This window comes from Ambystoma mexicanum, chromosome 4p, assembly GCF_040938575.1.
Source record: "Ambystoma mexicanum isolate Mex_15411 chromosome 4p, UKY_AmexF1_1, whole genome shotgun sequence".
Lineage (NCBI taxonomy): Eukaryota > Metazoa > Chordata > Amphibia > Caudata > Ambystomatidae > Ambystoma > Ambystoma mexicanum.
Genome location: NC_090927.1, coordinates 467,070,190 through 467,085,622, shown reverse-complemented (window position 1 = coordinate 467,085,622; position 15,433 = coordinate 467,070,190). Strand labels below are relative to the sequence as shown.

The 15,433-nt window shown below is 49.3% G+C and overlaps 1 protein-coding gene across 1 annotated transcript in view; it reads right to left on the bottom strand.

Moving 5' to 3' along the window:
- YWHAQ (tyrosine 3-monooxygenase/tryptophan 5-monooxygenase activation protein theta) overlaps window positions 1–11,688 on the bottom strand; it is a 76,604-nt gene extending 64,916 nt beyond the window's left edge. The window contains exons 1-2 of the mRNA XM_069605993.1: window positions 11,413–11,688; window positions 10,403–10,791 (exon numbers count right to left, since the gene is read on the bottom strand). Coding sequence (XP_069462094.1) covers window positions 10,403–10,744 — 342 coding nt within the window. The 5' untranslated portion in view covers window positions 10,745–10,791; window positions 11,413–11,688. The remainder of the gene's footprint in view (window positions 1–10,402; window positions 10,792–11,412) is intronic.
- Window positions 11,689–15,433: the final 3,745 nt, after the last annotated feature.

Below are 15,433 nucleotides of genomic sequence, written 5' to 3'. Positions count from 1 at the left end.
AATGGGTTAAATGGTGTATTGCAGTACACCGTGTGGCTATGCAATCGGAGCATTTTCCAATGAATTGGTCAACTATTTAATGAGTACAATTCCGTGCCACAGTAGGACCAATTCAGCCCCACCAAAGAACCCCCCCCCACCTTCACGTGACATGGAGAAACGTGCCATAATATTGTCAAAAAAGGAGCATTGCTCCCTGGTACCTAGCCTCACATGTATCCACCAGTCACACGTGCAGTCAATCCTATGTGTCCTCTCACCCGCATACAAACATGCACCCATGTACACTCCCTTGCATGCACCGCATACACAAACACGTTTTTTAGTTCATGGTAATTGCAGGCATGGATCATGTAAAAGCTGAGCCCCGCAGTTGAGCCTTTAGCTTCAACAGAGGGGTCTGCTGATATCCCCGTGGCTGATTGCCCTCTGCATCTACGTTTGCTGCTGCAAGTTTAAGAGTAAATACACCGCTCTCGCAGGTTCGAAATGTGACCGGTTCTTTCCATCTGAGCTTCACAGAAGAGTGATGCCTGTTGACAAAGTGGGAGAGCTTTGGCCTTCCCAAGCCCTAGCTGGCGCCGCCCAGCCCTCCGGTGCTCAAGCCCCCGGATCTCCCATAAGCCCCGCCTCATCAATACCACCCCTTTCTGCGAATCAGACCCCCCCCACATCAATTAAAAAAGTGACAAAACCAGCATTACCATTCCCTTCTCTCCCTCAGCGGCCCTCCCCATTGCAAACATCCACCACTAACCCCACCAACTACAGTGAAAAAATGTTTCATACGCAATTGCAGCGAGGTCACATGTTAATCACTGAAAGTTATGGCACACAACTGTAGAAATATGCAACTACAGAAATCAAAGATGACTAAAAGAGTGTAAAGTACCGTACATCAGCTCCTCAGGACCATGAAGGCAACCGTTACAGACCATGCACTCATTGGAGCGTGGAAAAACACCGATCCGCGGAAAAACGCTGGATCCACAGTAAAAAAAAAATGAAACAAATTAACTAGAATGCTAGCTTGTGACACCTGTAGCGTAAGCCAACCAAATGAAACGACCAACTAAAGTACATTTAGAAGTCAGTATTCAGGTGTAAAACGTGTGTATTGACCAACCAATGGTCTATGTAATCTCAGTATGTTAATGGGCAATGCAGCCTGGCGCTTGCTCAAAGTCTTCCAAGTGATGGACATTAGCTGAAATAATTCATGATCCTTTTAATTGCCGATAGTCAACTCACAAAAGTTCAGCGGCCCCTCACTCAACTAGTCTGCACCAAACCCTCCCACCTCCACTCCAATGGTTATAAGAGAAGTGGGCAGGGGCGATTGCATCAGAGAGAAACGTGCCAGTAGAGTCTAACAGACTCGGCCCGTACATCTGTTCATGCATTAGTTATGATGTTGCCGCGAAGATGATTAAATGACAAAAGAAAATTAAAAAATAGACGACGGGAAAGCAATTAAAAGAACTTACTGAAGACACGAAATCAACATGGCAAGTAGCTGAATTTAAAACGAGCGAGCAAGAATACAAGAAATCAATAGAAAGTCGGGGGCACAGATGCCATCTTCTCCTGAGACCAACTCCTGCTCCATGAATTCCAATTTCGACCCGTTAGTATATAGCGATTGCTTCTTCTTACCACTGAACATCTAGCTCGTTTAAAAGGAAAATGTCATTCCTAGCATTGCTCTACACTGTCAAGGTTGGTCCTAAAGGGGGTTTAAGTTGGTGCCTTTTAGCCACTTAAGCCCGATTTGATCCACTCACGCCCTGCTGTTCCTACCCCCGCCCTTTACGTCTAGCCTCCTTTCCTTAGTCCAAACCCTGTCAACTTCCATCGGCCCCTCCCTACTACCACCTACCTCGACCCTACAATGCGACTTTCCTCCACACCAATACTCGACCTAAACTTCTTCCAAGTCACCCGTCTCACACCCAATTTCCACACTCTACTACCTTGCACGCACCCTCACAACAGGACCATTTGTCAAATTCACCACCACACTCTCCGGCTGGTCTCCTACATGCTTCCTCATTGTGCTGCCCCCCACCCCTTCCATAAATTTGATGTACAAAACTAGCACCATAAAAGTTCCCAGACATGTAGTAAAGAAATTGGAGGTGGACAAAAAGTGGTAGGGTCTCAAAGATGAACATATAAGGAAAGTGTGGGAGGAAGTGTCCTAAAGCTAACTGACCGAAGCAATGCAGGGATTAGTAGCTTTTACAATTACAAAATTGTGTTGCTGGGCCCTCTAGATGCCATACATTTCACTCACAATGCTCCCCTTTTGAAAGTAGCTCATCAGCCGTCCACCCAGGCATCCTTCAACGCATAGTTCGAAGGCTGCTGCCCCAAGTAATGACTTAGAACAGACCAGGCTAACATACCCAGTGACTCTTTAGAATCCCCTCAACTAACAGACTGCCAGACCGCGCAGCGCTCGTTCTGAAACTTGAAGGGGTGGTGGCTCTAGGGCGCAAAGGCGGGGCTTACAAAAAAGCTACATTCCCCACAAAAGCATGAAACCAGTATAGCATAATCAGCATGCAGTACGTCGTAGAACTAAATGACGCCCGACGAAAACGCGCCGTCCAAGGCTTGCCAGCAATAGTTACACCGTGATCTGTGTAGTAGTTGCTCGTGCTTCCGCGAGCTCTTATCTAAGGTTCTACGATAGAATGTTGAGGGGTTAAGGTTCGGGGGGGACGGTTGGTGGAGGGAGAGTGAAAGGAGCAGGGAAGAGATATGTACGGCGTTCGGGTTTGATAATAAAGACTTAATAACTTACCTGTGGAGGTCTCGTTATTACACTGGCGACGAGGATCTTCAAACCCGACCCACGCGCCTTGCCAGCCGTACACATCATCCGGTACCTCAGCTGATTTCTGGGCTGCGCTCCCGGACGAGGTCGAGCGCGGGCCCCGGCGTGAAAAGTGTCAGCTGGGCCAACGCTACTTGCCTTCAGCGGCCGGCCGAGCCGCGCTCCCGGAGGAGGTCGAGCGCGGCACACGGCAAGGAGTTCAGCCGTGCTACGGCTGAGCGGCCGCTGCCACTAGCAGAGGATCCTGCCGGGCCGCGCTCCCAGAGGAGGTCGAGCGCGGCACACCGCAAAGAGTGCAGCCGTGTTCACGGCTGAGCGGCCGCTGTCAAGCTTGAATCCTGCCGAGCCGCGCTCCCGGAAGAGGTCGAGTGCGGCTTGTGGCGGGGTGCGACAGTGCCGTGCGGTGCACAATAATACTAGGGAGCGGCACAGGTGAGAGGAGGACCCTGGGAGGGGGCAGAGTCCGGCGTTCTTCGTAGCTGTGAAGACGCAAATTATACACGGATGCCCTGTTGTTCGGCTCCGCCCACCACATAGGAAGTTAACGGAAGGCTTCCTGTTCAAGGGTGGGTGTGTCTATATTACTCGAACTGCAAGGAGAGGAAAGTTAACTACTTGTGTGCTGGCATTGAGATACTGTGCTTTCTATTTGCTACAAAATATAGAGGAGGGAAGTGACTGGAGCCTGCCTTTAACAGTATTGTGCATATGTGAAGGTGGAATAATCATCTTGCTAGTCTGCCGTGTTGAACAAGTTACTTAAACATTGTTATTCACGGAAGAGCGCAGAGAGTTCAGGTGTTTCATAGCATAGACCTCAGTCAGTGGCTATGTCGGATCCAGTGACTATGCAGCGCAGCAATGCACGTCCTCCTCCGGCCTTCCTCCCCAATCCGGGGGAGCCCCCCATTGCATGGGAGCTTTGGGTGGACACTTTCAAAGTATATCTGAGAGCGTCAGGGGGTTCCAGAATGTCTGATGATGACAAGGAAGCGACCCTACTCAATTGCCTTGGTACGGAGGGTTTAAGGGTGTTCAGACACCTTCCGGGCCAGGATGTTATGGCTTTGTCTTCAGGAGAAGGAGATGGTGAAGGGGGGCAGGCAGTGATTTTGGCATTTGAGACTGCTCTAAAAAAACTTGAGACACGTTTTGGCAAAAGAGCAAACATTGTGCTTGAGAGGTATCATTTCTTTTCAAGGGCACAAGGTTCTGGCGAGAACATTGATTCGTATGTGACGGCACTGCGCACCCTCATTTCTACTTGTAAGTTCACGGGCATGGCAGAAGAATACATTCGTGACCAGATCATGATGAGAACTAGTGACTCGAAGGTTAGGGAGAGGTTGTGGACAGAGAAGGATCCTCCGTTGGAGAAAGTAATTGAAATAGCCCGTGCCCTGGAGGAGTCAAGGAAGAGTGTCAAAGAAGTGACGGAAAAGGCGGACATTGTACACATGGTTCAGCCACGCAAAAATGAAGAAAGTCGAGCCAGGGACAAGGATCAAAGAGTCACGCCGAATAGCAGAGAATTCTGCAAGAAATGCGGTTGGAGGGGTCATATTGCGGGTGCAAGGGAATGTCCTGCTTCTGCCGTTGTGTGCAGAAAGTGCAAGGGAAGAGGACATTTTGCCCGCATGTGTAAGGCTATACCACAGAAGGAAGTGGTGCGGATGGTGGACCCCGAAGAAGATGATAACAATGTAACTGTTGTAGGATATGTTAGTCCTTCTGCTAGGGCGGATTTGCTTCCAAAAGAAGGTGCACTGTTGAGTGTGGGACCGTCGGGAAAAAGTGCGTGGGCTACTCTTAATGTGAATGGAGTTCCACTCAGTGTGTTGGTTGACACGGGTTCTCCATACACTATGATATCTCCTGAGATGTATAAATCTAAGTTCCATAAGGAGGTGTCTAGTCTTAACCCGTCTGATATTAATCCTTGTGCGTATGGCCGTGTTCCAATTAAAGTATTGGGATATGAGTGGGTTGAAATTGAATTTCATGGCAGAAAAGCCAGAGGAAAACTGTATGTAGCTTGTAAGGGCGATCCGGTTATTGGGTGGGAGGAGCAGGCTGCTCTAGAGATGGAGATTCGACCAGGCAAAGCTGTCCCGGTTTTGTGCGTAAGCAAGGAAAGAGAAGGTAGTTTGCGTGAGGGAAGTGTGGTGTCAGCCGATAATCTCCAAAAGAAATTTCCATCAGTTTTCTCCTCCGTCCTGGGCAAGTTGCGGGGTTTCTCACACAAGATCGTGCTCAAGAGGAATGCCGTTCCCGTTGTGCACAGAGTTAGGCGTGTACCAATCATGGCACGTGAAAGTCTTCAGACAGAACTTAAAAAGCTGATGGAAGCTGGTGTAATAGAGGAGGTAGAGTCATCAGAGTGGTTAGCCCCGGTTGTATTGGCACGTAAAAATGATGGTGGTATGAGGATGTGTGTTGACCTAAGAGATTTGAATTCAAGTATCTGGATAGACAGGCATCCCTTACCGAATATACAGGAAATGCTTTCACTTGTGGGAGGGGCATCTTGTTTCTCCACCTTAGATTTGTCATCTGCCTATCACCAGGTGGATTTGCACATTGAATCACGACCTCTTACATCGTTCATTACGCCATTTGGAGCTTTCCGTTTCCGGCGTATGCCATTTGGTTTGGCATCCGCCTCCGCTGTTTTCCAGCGGGTGATGCAAAAGTTGTTTTGCGGGGTGGATGGTGTGGAATATTTCCAGGACGATATCTTGGTGTGGGGCAGGTCTCGTGAGGAACACAATGAAAGGATTCTACGAGTTTTGGGCATTTTGGAGAAGAGTGGTTTGACGGTCAAATTAAGTAAGTGTAAGATAGGGGTGGAGAGTGTGACTTATTTAGGACACACCCTGGATGCCAAGGGGATACATCCCAAGGCTGAGTTGGTGAAGGCGTTATGTGAAGTATCTCCACCCACCAGTAAGGACCAATTACGGTCGTTTTTGGGATTGGCCGAATATTATAGTAGGTTTATTCCCACGTACTCCGACAAGACTGTGGCCATGAGAGCGTTGCTCAAAAAGGGCGTACATTTTGAGTGGTCAGGGGCATGCCAGCTAGAATTTGAAGGCTTGAAGGCTCAAGTGGACCAGGCTCCATCGTTAGCTTCCTTTTCTCCATCTAGGAAGACGGTTTTGACAGTGGATGCTAGTGAGTATGGTGTAGGGGCAGTTCTTGAACAGTGTTTTGATGGATCGTATCGCCCCATTGCTTTTGCATCTAGGGTTCTTAGCGAAGCAGAACGTAGATATGCTGTCATAGAGAGGGAGGCCTTGGCAGCTGTCTGGGCATCCAAACATTTTAGAACATTCTTGTGGGGAGTAGAATACACATTACGCACCGATCATAAACCCCTAGTGCATGTTTTGACATCTAAGGGTTTGTTCCAGGCATCGTCTAGAGTGATGCGCTGGATGGCGGACATGAATGAGTATAATTTTAAGGTGGAGTACTTACCTGGCAGTAAAAATATGGTTGCAGATGGTCTATCTCGTTTTCCCCGGCATGATGTAAGTGCGGAAAACTCAAAACAGGCTGTGATGAGTGATGAATATGTGTTGGTGGCCAAAGTGTTTCCGGCAGTAAATGAGCAGGAATGGGGTAGAGAATGTGCGATGGACCCTGTGTTGAACAAAATCAAGACTGCTCTTACTACAGGTGCAGGCAAGGATGAATTGGACAAGTCGTTCGGACAAGTATGGACAGAGTTGTCTGAAGGTCCGTGGGGCATTGCCAGGGGTACCAGGTTAATACCACCTGAATCTCTTAAGGCCAAGTTGGTGGAGTTGGCTCATGAAGGGCATCTCGGGAGATCCATGACGAAAAGAAGGCTGAGAGAAGGGTATTGGTGGCCCAAGATGGATGAGGAGGTTGAGAAGGTAGTTAAGGATTGCATGGCTTGTTCAGTCAGTGATAAAAGTAAGACAACGTCGCCCCAACCCGTACAGCCTGTGGAAGTGCCGCAAGAGGTGTGGTCAAAAGTGGCAGTAGATATTATGGGTCCCATGGACACCTTGGGTGGAGGTTTCAGATATTTTGTGGTGTTAGTGGACTATACCTCTAGGTGGGTGGAGGCCACGGCCTTGTCCTCGGTCACCACTGAGAAGGTGATTGACTTCTTGTCAGCAGTGTTTGACAGGGAAGGGGTTCCGGCTGGAATAGTCTCAGATAATGGTCCCCAATTTGTATCAGTCACCATGCAAGAGTTCTTCTCCAAACTAGGAATTCGTCACCATAAAGTGGCTTTGTACAATCCAGAGGCCAATGGATTAGTTGAACGGATGAACAGGTTTGTGAAGGGGGCAGTTCAGTTGGCCATCGCAAATGGTTTGCCGTGGTGCAGTGTGGTGACTGAAGCTCTAAAAGCCTATAGGGTTACCCCTTCTTCCTTTACTGGAGTGTCTCCTTTTGAGTTAATGAGAGGGAGAAAACCAGGATCTAAACTAAGGGTGGCCGCTCTTGGGGGTGGTGTACAAAGTCGCATCAACATGCAGGAGGTTCTTGACAAGGTGCGTGTTAAACAATCCAGTTTTTGGGAATCTCAGCTTAAAAAAAAGAAACCCCTGCGTGTACAAATTGGTGATCTTGTAGTGGTGAAAAATCCAAGATTTGTAGCAAAGGGTTTGTCCAAATTTATGGAACCAAAAATTGTGACCAAAGTAGGTCATGGATACGTTAAATTGCAAGATGGTACCAGATGGAGTTTGAGGAGGGTGGTCCTTGTTAAGGGAAAGCTGGCGGGGACTAAGGAACTGTGTTGTGAGGGAGGTGGTGATACAATAAGAGTTGATCCAGATTATGCCTCTGAGGATGTGGTTCCCCTAGAGAGGGATAAGGATATGGCTGTGCTGGTTGGGGAGGATGCTCGGGTGGGGCATGGTAGGAGGCAGGCGTCTGCCTCGGAAAGTGATGATGTTGTGCCATTAGAAGGAGCTCATGATGCTAAAGGGATGGATGTACATTCTGAGTGTGATTCTGATAAAGGTGCTTTTGGTTTGACTGGTGTGGATGTAAGGGTTGCAGAGGAGTTGTCAGTGCTTGCATCAGATAATGCAAGCATAGTTCCACACGGAAGGGGACAGTGTGGAAACTCTGCCCTTGCGGAGTCCTCCAATCAAGTGAATAATCGCCCAAACCGTATAAAGAATATTCCAGCCAAATACAAGGATTTTGTTTTAGAATTTGCAGATGATTAATGCTTGGACTGTAATCATTATCAATGTTCCATATAGATAAATATGCCTCTTATTGCATATTAAGGATTCTTTCTGTCCTACCTTACCTTACCTATGTTCATAATTAATGAATGTTCATTATGGAGGTTTACAGGGGGAGATGTGTAGTAGTTGCTCGTGCTTCCGCGAGCTCTTATCTAAGGTTCTACGATAGAATGTTGAGGGGTTAAGGTTCGGGGGGGACGGTTGGTGGAGGGAGAGTGAAAGGAGCAGGGAAGAGATATGTACGGCGTTCGGGTTTGATAATAAAGACTTAATAACTTACCTGTGGAGGTCTCGTTATTACAATCTGCACGCCAGTTTCCATTACCCAGCCCCACAGCTATCACTGTGCGGCTGAGTGACGGACAGACTACCAAATCGTCTTTGCCGCAGCACTTCAAGACGGGGGCGGGGGGGCTTACATGTGCGTTGATCACCGACACCAGCTCCTATGTACATTACGAAAGCTCACTTGGACACATTTGAAGTTTCGCCACACCCGGCAGTTTACTGCACGACAGAATATAGGGCCACTTCTAAAGTTCAGCACATTTTCTAATGTACAGCCCATAAACCAAGTTGTATGGACAGCTGCCCCCCTCCCCCCGATTACTACCGGGGGAGGGAGAAACGAAAACACTACATCTCAGATCAAGTAGGATCCTTTAACCTCGCATTTAAAGTTGGACCGACAACCTGAACAAGCGCCCCACTACACAAGCTATGTCACAATGCCGTTCGTTGTACAGCTGTCAAACCACCGCCGAACTGTTTTCCGGGCACTTTGTCGAGGTTGTTTTATGCTGATACAATTAGCAGTGCCATTACACCACAGCTGCGGTTATACCGGTTTACAACATGGCACCACATTTCACGTACCAATCAATTCACACATTTCTTTTGAAATCCTCGCACTAATTTTGACAGTAAAGGAAGCCGAATGGAGCGCAGTACCTTGGTGGGAACTGGTGTGCTATATAAATGGGGGTAGGTCAAGCATAAGATATGTGCAATCTAAACATCTAGCGAAGCTGAGTAAGAACTTCTGCCAAGAACTGGATCAGAACCCGAATCCTCTGATCAGAAGACTCACTGCCACCACTGCAAACCCCTTCGACCGCTACCCGCGGCCCATCACTGCGAAGACCCTGTGAAACCAGCCCTACTGTGACAAGACCACACAGACCAAGAAGAATACAAACCCACGACTACACACTCAACCCGAGAAGATGGAGTAATGAGGCTCAAGCCTCGGTATCCAAAAATCACCGCTGATGGATAAACATCTATCAGCAAGAAGAAGAACAAGCGATAAGATATGTGCAATCTTCACAAAGCCGTGTGTGAATTCCTCAGAACCGGACATCGCAAATTAGCCACTGCAGTTTCCACTTCATCGCCCCGAAAACATCTTTGTTAAGGCACTCCATGCTTGGAAACAACTGGTGTATGAATGCGTTACAAACATTCACGTGAAAAATGGCAATGCCCTCTGGAAGTGGGTGGTACGGTAAAAGTTTGTACTAAGGGCTTACTGGTGAAGTAATGGTCACCGAAATAATTGAAGACCAACCCGTAAAAGTAGGCCTGACCAAGTGAACTACAAGGTTTTGACATGACTCATGTAATAGACACGAGGGGCAAGCTAGGCTTCCAATAAATGAATGGGGCAAGTGGGTAGTGTTGCACGGTTAACGATGGTTGTGACTTAATAGGCATCCAATCTAAACATTTCAAAATACCGTTGAATCTGATGCACATTTCAGGTACGGGATCTGCCAGCTACTAAGCGACAGAACTTCACTGAAATATTCAACAAAACATTTTCATACGCTAGACATTCAACGTAGGCGACATCGTCCAATCTACCTTACTAGCCTGACATTGCACATCAGTTTAGTTGCTGCGCCTTAAAACACGACAGTAACGAAGTTCATTAAACAAATGGTTCTCTCAAAATGAGACGATACAGAAAGCCATTCAAGCATAGACACCGCCCGTTACCAGATTGTGCAACATGCTCCGCTGGAGCAGTAGGGCTGAAGAACAGACATGGGGGGTGGGGGCGACACAGATGGCCGAACTAGGGCTACAAGCCCCCTTCCCGTATAGTAAAACAACATTTAAACAACGTGAAGGGTTCCACTAATGTTACCAGCCACCAAAATGCGGCATACACATGTACTTGACGCCTGCTTAAAATGGAGGCATGTGATGGCGCGCCAGGCGTTTCCAGGAAGCATGGGCGAGGCAGGTCTTGGAGCTGGGTGGTGCCTACGCACAGCAGGACTTGGCCCCAAAGCGAGTGCCTACTCACCAGCACAGACGTGCAGATATCCTTGAGCTCCTTCTCCACCTTCTCGCGGTACTCCCGCGCCATGTCGCTCTTCTTGTCATTGCCCTCGGTCTTCTGCTCGATGCTGGAGATGACCCTCCAGGCGGACCGCCTTGCCCCCACTACGTTCTTGTAAGCCACCGAGAGCAAGTTGCGCTCCTCGTTGGAGAGTTCGGCGTCATGCTCGGTGACCAGCTTCATGCAAGCCGCCATGTCATCGTAGCGTTCCGCCTGCTCGGCCAGCTTGGCCTTCTGAATGTGTTCGGCGCGTTCCGTGTCCTCGACCTTCTTGGTCTCCTGCTTGGTCTCTTCGGGCTTGTCCATGGCGAGCGGGGCGAAGGGAGTACTACACACACAGCGGGGCTGGCGACCTGCGGCAAGGAGACAGGAAAAGAGAATAAGTGGAAGGAAAGGAATAGCGCGCCTGAAGTTAACCCCGCCCAGCCCCGCCTTGGTCTCGGCCACCCCACCTGTAATAAGATGGCCGCCTGCATGCAAACTGTACAGCCCAAATTCCTCCTGCACCTTGGGTGACCCCCATTATTATATTAGCGGCACTACCCATCCTCCCATAGCACCGGTAATTATAAATCAGTAGCAGCGCAGTGACTACCCTGGCTGTACGACCCAAAACGCCCACTGGCAGAGACACGCGGCGGCACTGACTGCGCTCGAAATCAGTCTCTAGGTGGCGGAAGTGCTCCCTCCGAATAGTATTGGAACCTCACGGTGGCCCCATGGAGGAAGCGGGTCTGTAGCGGACCCGGCGAGGCCTTTGCGGTGGATCTACTGGAAGACGTTGGCCAATGCACCAACAGCCCGCCTCCTGTACCGACAAAATGGAGGCAGTGTCTCTCTGCTGGCGGAAGCTCCCCAGAGACGATCCACCACAACCCGCATAGCGAGAGCTTTCCCGTCCCATCTAGTATAACTTGCACTACGCCTTAACGCGGATCTGCAAAGCGGTAGACGGACGTTGCACCCATACTCACCTTCACCGTCTCCGCGCTGACCAACAACGCGATCCGCTTTCAGCTACAGCGGAAAAAAAAGAACCTCTCTCGTCTCAACCTAGCCGATGAGTCGGACTCGGCGGTGGAGTTTCAGCTGGGAGTGACAGCCCTTCCACCAATCTCCAACACCAAAGGAGCAGACTGACTGGGTCGTCGACCATCCCTCCAACCAATAGAGCAAGCGTGAAAGGGCGGGGCCAGCCGAGGGGCAGGGATGTTAAGTTAGATTGTGGGTCACAGTTGGGACCACGGGGTTTCCTCCAATAAGATCCAGGGACTGGTAACGTCATTGTTGCCATGGAGATGAAGTGACACCCCTTCTTGTAAAGCTAGGGAGGGACGAGAGGGAGCGGCGAGTCACGACATGAAGCTGGGCGTGGCACGCAGAGAAGCTGCTGCCTTGGTGAGGTAATAAGCGGCTGCAGACTTTTCTAACGCTGTATGCACAGGCCCATCCCTGGGCCGCCCGCGCCCCGCTGCACTGCAGAGATCTGTTCTTCAGTCACATCCTGCAGCAGCCCATCTCGCCTTGCGAAGCTGCAGAGCAGCTTTACAAAAGACATGCCTCAAGTGACATAGAGCAGGACCATACCCAGTTGTGTATTCTGAGGAAATGCCTATTGCTGTGCAGGATTTAAGCGATGAATAGTGTCTAAAATGACGAACTGAGCCATCGACTACTACTTAACTCGAACTCGAAGTGATCCAAATCATGGAGGTGAAACGGGCACAGAGGGATATGTCTTTTTGCTTTTTATGGGTGGGGTCTTCGATCAAAAAATAGATCTGTTAAAAGTTATATAACAAATAAGGACTTTTAATAAAAAATACAATCAATGCACGCAATTTCTTATTATTGAAGTCTAATAATAAGAAATGGTTCTCGCCACCTCTAGCTGCCCGTAAACAAGAAAAGGCGAAAGCACAGTGACTGTGGCATAAAGATCAATCACAGAAACATAGGGAGGCTTGGCAGTCTCTGGACACTTTGGGCCTCATTACTACCATGGCCGTCTGGGAACTAAGGTACCGGTACGCATGCCGGTACCGTAGTTCCCGGACCGCCATACTACGTGCTCTGCTCAAGGGTGCTGTTTCACCCGCCAGGTTTTTCCTGGCGGGTGTAACGGCACCCGTGAGCAGAGCACGTCGGATGAGCAGGCACAACTCTGAATGTGCCGGTGCATCCGACCTCCCCATTAAGCCCTATGGGGCACTTGATTCCGGCACCCGCAAATGGGCAATTACCGGGTCCACCAAGCTCGGCATGACCCAGTTCTTGCCCATTCGCGGGTGCCGGGAAAAATGCAACTCCGGCGGCAGCCGGCTACCGCCAGAGTTGTAATGAGGCCCATTATATTGATCCTGGCTGCTAAGAATGACTCCAGGAAGTTGTTTGAAATACTAAGAGACTTAGAAAAATATAAATCCTCGCCTCATCAGTTCTCCCCCAGTACTGAGGACTGTGAAGCAGTTCAGAAGGCCTTTGCGGATAAAATCCTGGTCGCCCATGTGCAAATTAAGGAAAATTTGGCCAACTCTATGTCTACCTATTTGGCAGAGAGTATAAATGAAATTAATCAGGAACGAAATACAGCCTTTTCTTTCCAGATGATCTCAGAAGACTCTCTTGTCAAAATATTAAGCAAAATGAAACCTACAACCTGTGAGGGTGAGATTCTCCACTCTAAAATCATTCTGGAGCATCTTGGTATTTTCTTGCCGTTTTTAGCTCAATTTGTAAACACTACCTTTAGGGACAGCTGTATTGCCGACTCCCTGAAAAATGTGGTATTCACCCCATTATTGAAGAAACCTGGGCTAGATCAGAAGGTCTATACTAACTACATACCCATAATGAATGTGCTGTTTCTTATGAAGGCGGTTGATAAGTTAGCTACCTTTCAGCTGCAAGAACACTTGGAAAAGTCACAAGTTTTACACTTTTGTACACCGTGAGCGGTCCAGCGTGCTAGCAACAGGCCCGTTCTTAGCATGCTCCCCATTCCCATTGAGCCCTATGGGGGCTCGAATGGGAATGGGGATGGGTTCCTGGAATGGGGAAATACCGGGCCCTCCAAGGTCGGAATAGCCCGGTATTTCCCCGTTCCAGGAACCCGGACCCGGTACCCGGAATGGGGGTAGCCATGCCGGAAATGGTGGCATGGCTACCTCCAAGGTCGTAATGACCTCCTAAGTCTCAGGAGGGGTGAGGGTGATTGAAGGACCTCAATGAGCACACAAAGCAAGGACACTTACAAATTACTCCAGACAGGTGTTATATCAAAAATATAGACACATTTATTATAAAGGCCTTTGTAACATAGACCATAGCAAAATAATCACAGTAACACTAAGTAAACCAATAAAACACCATCAACACAATGTATATACAAGACCATTGAGGTCTAAAGGGGTTAAATGCATGAAATATTTCCACAACCTAGATGGGAAGGAAACAGGCAGTGCAGATAGTCTTTAGGCCCCTTTGACATCGAGAACACACCTAACTAAGAGGCAGTCCAAGCCCTAAGAAGAGAGGAGCCTTGTGCTCATTAGTTCATGCAATGCAAGCGCACGCGGTTGTTCCAAGGGGCAGTATAGGGTCTCTTCAGGGGTCTCTAGCAGCTCGGGAAGGTGGATGAGGCGATGAAGAACACGTTCCCACTTATCAGGGAGGACCTCCACTTGAAGGCAGAGGCAGTTCCAGAGAGCGTGATGGAGTCGCTAGCTTGCACTAGCAGTGGAAAGGAGAGGGACCCCCAGGGGCCACTCGTGCGTAAAAAGGGCCCTTGGCGCCAGGGGCCACTTGTTAGTGTTGGTAGTACTCACCGGTCCCAGGGGCCCTCAGACCCAAACTTCGCCCATTCAGTCCACACAGGTTGCAGGTTCGAACACAACAAAAAGGACGTCTCTGCGGCTTTCAGTTCCTGGTATACAGTGATGATTCCCAAACAGGACAGTGGCGATTTCTCTGCTCCGGGTGAATGAATCAACCCAGTTTTACTGCAGCAGGCTTCAGGGGCAAGAGGGTCACAAATGCAGTGTACTTGCAAAAGACGTTGCCGCGGCAGGGTAAGACGGTAACCGCGTTCACTCCCGTCCTGGCGCACTCGTCTCACTTCAGACCTGGCAATGCCAAGTGTACGAAATTCAGTGTGAGGGTGCCGTGGACACAGGGCTAGCTGTATACCAAGTTTTGAGGGCCTCCTCAAAACGGCGGCAGTGACAGAGCATAGCTGGGTAAGCTGGTCAGCCCACTGGTTGTCTCAGGGACACTTCTGGGAAAGCTTACTTGCAGGGTTTGATGAAAGTGCTAAGAATAGTTGGTCCCACTATTGCAATGGGTCGAAGCGTCTTTGCAGACCTTCTAGGATGACCAGATGCAGAGGGGTCCCACGGGACAACAGCAGGCTCAGGGTGCCAAACCTTCCAGCGGGTCAGCAGCAGTTCCTCGACTCATCTTCATAGTTGCAGGATACTTGGATCCTATCCTTTGTTCAGTGAGAACTCAGGAGATCGACATGGTATGGGTGTTTTTGGCCACCTCTTATCCAAAGTTCCCTTCGCGCCAAAACGAAGAGGACCCAATGGGAGATCTGCTCACAAACACTCTCCATACGTTGACCAATCACGGACCACAGTGGTCCCAGTCATTCATGGCACTCCAGACTCTCTGGCACCCAGGTTGTGTATTGGACTCAGAAGTTCCAGCCCACATCCTGGAGGCACACACACAAGGCATGCAGAAGCCCGCAAAAGCATTGGGTTTCGCGGGAAAGTTCATGACCAAATAAAGACCGACCCGGGTTGACTCGACCGGGGGAAGGTGAAGGGGCAAGATGGACAAATGACAGGCCAAAGAACCTCGTGGCATGGCCATTTTCGAGCCAGGCTACCTATTCATGCCAAACGCTGTTAACGTGGTTAATGTGGCAGGAAGGGTTAAAAATAATGCAAAAAGATAGCTGCCACCAGTCCTGTCCATGACACATCTGCA